This window comes from Bemisia tabaci, chromosome 4, assembly GCF_918797505.1.
Source record: "Bemisia tabaci chromosome 4, PGI_BMITA_v3".
NCBI classification, from domain to species: Eukaryota; Metazoa; Arthropoda; class Insecta; order Hemiptera; family Aleyrodidae; genus Bemisia; species Bemisia tabaci.
Window position 1 is genome coordinate 13,246,521 of NC_092796.1, and position 7,259 is coordinate 13,253,779.

Below are 7,259 nucleotides of genomic sequence, written 5' to 3' on the forward strand. Positions count from 1 at the left end.
AAAGAAGTATAGGACTCTTTTAAATTAATGTGCCTTAATTTTTTGGTGGACTGAAGTAACAAAGAGGGACTGCCAGGAGGGTTGTCCATTAAGTTATTGCTTTTCCCTAGCCATTCCCATAAAAATTAGTTGATTATCAAAAGCCAAGGTTATAGCGGACAAGTTTGCTGCAACTCCATTCTTGATATTCAGGACCTTTCCGACCAAACAGCATGTATACCCATGTCAACATTGTTACGATTGTGTTTACATTCAACTGTTTAGTCGGTTGAGAGCTGTACCCATGCTCTGTTCTAAAATTTGCTTCAAATTTTCTTTCTATTGTTCTGAATATTTTGACAGAGACATTGTGGGTGATTTTGGATACTTGTAAAAAAAAGGGAGAGTTGCACAATCTTAGAGATGTTGACATGGGTATATGAGGACTTATATGTAACAATAGCGGATGTCGAGTTTTCACATCAAGAAAAAATCGCGTTTGAAGTTTTCGAAGCTTTGCACTTATCCGCCCGTAGAACCGAGAGGATTCTTATAAAGATTTTCATGAAGAGCAACTCTTCCTGTAAAAAACACACGCTTTACGATCTATGTAAGTGAAAAATTGAAGAAGTAACAGTGATTCGAAAAAAATGTGACATCCGCTATTTTTACTGAAAACATTTTTTTATGCATTAAGCAAAGTCTTCAGAAGGGGTAAGGCTGGTAAAACGATTGAAATGAACCAACAGTAAGTCAATGATGAGTCATTCAATAAAATTGAACAAAAAATTGAACCGTTTGTAACTTTTTCAAAAAAACAAGGAAAAATTATAAAATCAGTTTAAAATTCAACAATTCTGGCGAGACAGTCCCGATACATATGATTTAAGTGTCAGACACAGCCCATGGCTGGTATGCGGGCAGTTATCGCAAGTGGGTTTGAATCTCCACAGTGCCCTGCCGCGCCGGCCGGGGGGAACAGTGGATTTTCACATCCGCTATTTCTACAAATAACATAGTTTTCAGTTCATATCTCGCCGAAAAATTGCGCTGGAAGTTTGAAACTTTGCACAGACATTCTAGATGGCTCTATTATTCGAAAAAAGCGTTTGCCCTAAAAATGGCGCATGTCTATGACCGCTATTGTTACATATAAGTCCTCATATACTGTTTGGTTGGAAAAGTCTCCATTTATGCCATCTCACATGAAGTAACCGTTACTTGTACAATTTCCTAGAAACTTTTTTTTAAACCCATAAAAACAAAGAGAAAACAAAAAAACAAAAGTTTTCATTTTCTTACTGGATATTTTTATTCACTTTAGTGAAGAACTATATTCACAAATACGTTATAAGTCATCTTGATGTTCAGCAAAGCTAGGTGACTTCAAATGTTGCATTAATTATAAGCGAAACATGAATTTCCAATACTATTTTAGAACTGTTCTACATTTCATGCAGAAAAAAGGAAAATTATCAATATCTACTGAAGTTAAGATATGGCAAAAATGCTTCAAGAAGACACAGAGTTCAGTCAGTTACAATTATTGAACTGAGACTAAGTTGTCAAATTAATACTTCAGAGAGACATTATAATACAGATCTGATTCAGGAATAAAAGAAACAAATAAATACACTTAATTTTTATAACAATTATTTAGGACTATTTCACAAATATACAGACTACTGCTATTAACTTAATGATAACAATATAATACAAAATAACGAGATGAAGAAGTTGAAATAAGAAATCGCTGACATTATGATTGCTTTGTACACCATGAAAATATAAATAGGTGTAGGTAAAAACATTAACATCTCATGGAATGCTAAAAAAAAAAAACTATCTTTAAAAAGTTTCAAAGTCTCACCTAATGTTTCATTTTTTTTAAAGAAAACTGAGCGAGAGCTCTTTTTTAAAATTTTCTTGCCATTGATGAAAATCTGAGAAAAATAGCATTCAATAGTTTACCCAATAAAAGAATAAAACATGACGAGAAATCACGAATCGGGATGCATGTTTTTCACTTTTTACCATCAGCTGGTGCTTTTTCAGCACCATAAAGAATGGAACAGATCAATCCAGAGAAGAGGTGAATCAAAATAGAATGACTTAATGACAACAGTAAAACAAACAGACAAAAAACCGGTAAATGCTTAAATACGGCTTGCTATTTTATGTAGTGACACCCTCTGTTCCTTCTGAGGGTTGGTGAAGATTTTTTAGGTCAGGGAAACCATTTCTCCGAGTTTTGTTCTTTTGAGAATTTACCGAAAGTTCTAAATTCTTAAAAAACCTGAATAACTTTGACCAGTCTCATAAACAAGTAGTGTTCCCTCACTAGTTTTCTTGGTGAGGGAAATGTAGGACAAACGTCTTAACTGGTAAGAGGCTGGAATCAACAGATCGATTAGTGTTGCAGTCTCTCCTTTAAAATGGGTTTTTGAGATGATCCATGAGATTAAGAATGCAGAATAGCATCGTAAGATTGACACACACCAGGTGCAATATCCAAGGACACGGACTTAAGCGAAAGAGTAATATTAGGGCTTCCTGGTGATATTTTAAGTTCATTGAGGATCCAAATACCATTTGTCAGTTTTATAGATTGGTACAGCATGTCTTGTCCCTCTACGTTTCTTTTTGCGATGGTGAAAACATTATTTTGCTGCATTTTTTGAACAACAGTCTCTGTATTGCACTGCACGTTTGAGAGGATGTACTGAACCTCGTTCTGGGCAGGAATGTCTTTCCATGTCTGCAGGAATAGTCGTTTATCCATCTGCCCGTCTTCTACAAAATAGACATGCATCGGGACGATGGTTGCAAAGTAAAACACGTCAATGTTATTTTTCAATGCAACTTGCAAGTTGGTCAGGGGCTCCATCCTTTGAATAGCTCCCGTTGTTGCAAGGGGTAAACTGACTTCTTGCGATAACCTCGGCTGCAAAGGTGTCACCAACAAAGGTTTAGCGGGTGTAAGACCGAAGCTGTTCTTGTTCAACTGGATGGCAAAGTCCATCATTGGCTGCATTGCCTTGTTGTGGAATGTGAAGTCCATACTGATCTGACCATTCTTTCGAGAGAACGTACCCCATAGTTCCAAACCTTTGCCTTTGTCAGCCGGAAGCCACATTTGCTTTGGTGCAATGTACCCAGTCACAACAGGTGCTATACCAAAAATGTCACCCAACAGACCAGTTGTGGTGGAGGATACTGGGGCATCATTGCCTAACAAATTATCGAGACCGGTTGCCAGAAGATCCACAACTGGTGGGGTTGCTGAGGGTGGATTATAAGTTGGAGGAGCATTTAAGTCCATTGATAGTAAGTCACCAATTAATGAGTCTTGTGCAGGAATTACACTCGCGCTTGGTTGAGGAGTGGGTTCAGTTTTAGCCGGTAGAGACTTGCGTAATCCAGCACGACCTTCGACAAATGTTGTCGGTGGTTTATGGTATACAGATGCTAAGGAAGAGATGTGACATATCAATTCATCAAGCAGGGTTGGCTCCAACAAGTCTGTCTCCTCAGAGATAAGGGGTTTTTCTGCCAGTACAACTTCTTTTGCTGCAGCAGGATCTGTTGATAACAATCGCCAGTAGATAAATCCTCTGTCACGCAAATCTGGGTTATCTGAATCTTGTGTCGCCAAGCTTAGAACTTGTTGAACAAGTTCTTGGGTATCCGAAGGACGCTTCAAAAATAATTTGACAATCGCAGTTAGAAGCTGAAGTTGAACTTGGGTGTTTTCATCATGGAAGCCTTCCAGGAAACTTTCTAAAAGCTCATCTGCATTATCGATCCGTTCAGCATACTCACCAATGATCCAGATCATGGAGGCTCGAGCTTCCGGCTCATCTAGAGTATCAAGATTCTCACAAAGTGTTGAGATAATACTTTCATATTTATTCGGGTACTTCCGGAAGATATCTTTGATTACCACAATGGCCTCTTGGACAACATAGTTGACTTTTGTCTGGATGAGATCCAGTAAAGTTGATACACAACGCTCAGCAGATTGTTCAACTTTGATGGCACATCTTCCAATCGCTCTCACAGCCTTACGTACAAAATCGACATCAACTTCTGTTGCGTATTCTTTAAGTTCAGAGAGCACTTGCGCAATGTTTGCTTGAGAGGCCAAACGAATCATGATGTCAAGTTTTTCGAGCTTCACATAAATTGGATCATTGTACTTGACAAAGAAAACTTTCATTTCGTGTTTCAATATGTCAGGTCTCTTTTGAACAATCAGGTTTATATTCCGAAGAGCTACGTACTGCACCTCAGGTTCTGAGGACAGTAAAGTCACGAGGGGAGGAGCAAGTTTCTTGGTCAAAGTGGACACGAAGTCTGTTTCAGAACTAAGCATTTCCATAAATTTTATCAATACCTTGACTGCAGACAAGACCACGGCAGCATTCGCGTGTGCTAATCGCGGGGTGATACGCTCACAGATACTTTGAGCTTCGCGTTCATTCTTTGGGCTATAATTAGCTAATGAATCTAGGATGAAGACTTGTCCCCACTCAGTGCATTCATTGAGCGCAGTGAGTAATTTGTTGATGGTCTGGGCATTCATTTCAATTAACGGGGACCCACTTGGACTAGATTCATTCATTTCTGATAAAGCGGCCACTGTGTTCGCAACGACCATTGGATTGGAGTCAGATAGAAGTTCTTTCAATTGATCTAAAAATCCCTGATCTTCAACAAGCTGAGCATTTATGTCGTAGAGCTTTGCTACACAAACAGCAGCAGTTTTGCGTACATAAGGATCCTCATCTTTCAAGCATTTCCTTAGTGGCTCACACAAATATTCGGTGATCTTGTCAACTCTAATACATCCCATCGTGCGAACAGCCAAAGCTCTGATAAGAGGATTTGTATCTTCACAATCTTTGACAAATGTATTAACTGCCATGATGGCCATATCTGGATGGCTCTTGGCGTAGTTCATCAAATAAAGGTAGACAAGCTTCTTAAGCTCCAAGTTATCCGTTTGCATACAATTAACAACATCTGGAAACAATGCAGAGACATCTTTCCCAACAGTCATTGATGCAATCACTTTTTTCACAGCCTCCCGCTTCTTCTCTTTTTTGTCACTGTTCAATTCCGATTTCAGCTCGAAAATCTCACCTTTCTTGGTGGTTGTAAAGTATTTTGAGTCCGTCATGATACTTTGGAAGTTTACTGAGGAAACTCTAACAAATGAGGACTAAACTCACCCTGTGGAAATGAACAGTGCTGGTGGCTCAGTTGGGGTCGTCTCTTTTCTCAATTCACCCGATTCAATCAAGAAAACGCAGGAAGACAGAGGCAGAAAATAAAAGGGATATCCAAATAGTGGTTCTGAAATTAGAGAAAAATGAACATTAGAAACCATTACAAGAGAGGAAAATCTACTGATTTTCACGTTTGGAGAAATAAACACATCACTAGAGTCATGAGTGGTGGGTGTGAACGATTTAGTCCACCTTTTCAAAGTTGGATAGCTGTAGTGTTTCCCTGAAGTGATTCAAGTACCGAGTGGTTCGTCTCGGCTTCATGTATATTATCCTAACCCCTCACTTGAATGAAGAGTTCGATAATATTCTACGGAAAGCAACTAAGGAACAGCTCTTATCCGAGGCACGATGTCTACAGTGATTTAGCTGCTGCGCATCAGTATAGTTCCCCAGTTTACCAAGCCTTAGTAGCACTACTTACTTGATATATCATGCTGACAAACTGAAAGCCAGAGTTTCTTTAGTCTTCTTCCTTCATCACCACCTACTTCAACTACCTACCGTTAAGCCCAATTCACACTTTCAAACTTTTCATCCAACTCCTGGATGCAACTTGTCGAATGAAAAGTTGGATGTGATACTGACAAGAGAAAACGACAATTTGATGAAAATTTGAATGTGACATCACAATCAACTTTTCGTTCAACTATCCATCCAATTGGCGGCGCCAATAGGATGGAAAGCTGAACGTAAAGTTGGAACAAAATCTTCAGAACGACATGAGCCAAAGCTGTATCTACCCGAACCGCAGGCTGATGACTATATCACACTTCAGCGGTAATTTGATCAAATTTTTTTGCGTCCAGCTTTCCATCCAACTTTTCGCTCGATCGTATCGGATGATAAGTTGGAGAGTGTGAATTGGGCTTATGGATCCATCTTGGTGCTTGCACGAATTTAAGCTGGTCACCTTGAGGGTAAGGGGACAAAATATACAATGCTCATTTCAGCGTATGAATACTAACAGATATGAAAATACATTCAGAACTTGCGTTGAAGGTACAATAGAAGCTGTCCAAATGATTTGGCGTTGGCCCTAACCAAGAAATGAATGTTTCTGGCCCCAGAAGAACTAGCGTTTCTGGGGTCATGCCCCAGGAATGAGCTTTGAAAGCGCGATCAAAGAGATTAAATTATTCCATAATAAGGATGATTAGTTTACTAAACCACGCAAGATATGCATAAACTAAGAGACAGAGCTAAAAGGGAGGGTTCAGTTGATAGAATTACCTATTGCCTCCTGTGGTTTGGTACTGGTTTCCACGCTCCGCTGAAGAGGTAAAGTGGTGAAGATGAAGGATGAAGATATGAACTAGAACTTCTGAATAATTGAAATCTAGTCTCGTTCAAGCGATTGGAAATAATATAGGCACGAATAGCGATCAAATGGTGTGAGTGCCGCCCCGATAACAAGTTATTGATAAAATTGGAAGTACGATGCCACACAAACGGTACAAACCAAACAAACCGCAGTAAAGGAACAAGCATTATTTTGCTGACGTCATTAAGCCATAGAGTACAATAGAGTCGCAAAGTACTGGATCGCCGATGAAGTCACTTTTCGAGGCTGTTTTGTCCAGTTCTCCGGAGACTAGTGTGCGGCGACTAGCGATGACGCATACGCAGAGACTCGCGCTCAGCGCTCCCCACTCCCGACAGTCCCGACTCGGCTCCGTTCGTCGGCTAGACACACACTGAACCAGCTAAAATAAGTAGGCCGGTAATAAGTCTGAAATTGAGTCCATATATGAATATTATCTCGGAGTAACATACATTAATGGATTCATTATGGCTTTGAATATCTATTTCAAGCAAAATTTGCACAAATTAATACCGATGGAATTAAAAAAAGTCGAAAAAACACAAGCAGTCGTTGATTTCTCCATAAGCCACCGTGTAAAAAAATGCCGGTTGGTTCACACTTGGTATAAGTCAGAAATTAAATTCCTATATGAATTTTATCCAGGAGTAATATACATCAATGGA

The 7,259-nt window shown here is 39.3% G+C and overlaps 1 protein-coding gene across 1 annotated transcript; it reads right to left on the reverse strand.

The window, feature by feature from the left end:
- Nucleotides 1-1,266: 1,266 nt before the first annotated feature.
- On the reverse strand, nt 1,267-6,747 carry AP-1-2beta (adaptor protein complex 1/2, beta subunit). Its single transcript, XM_019046081.2, has 2 exons — nt 6,504-6,747; nt 1,267-5,337 (listed from the first exon to the last, which is right to left on the reverse strand). The coding sequence occupies exon 2, from the start codon at nt 5,159-5,161 to the stop codon at nt 2,441-2,443; it is 2,721 nt and encodes a 906-aa protein (XP_018901626.1). The 5' UTR covers nt 5,162-5,337; nt 6,504-6,747; the 3' UTR covers nt 1,267-2,440.
- Nucleotides 6,748-7,259: the final 512 nt, after the last annotated feature.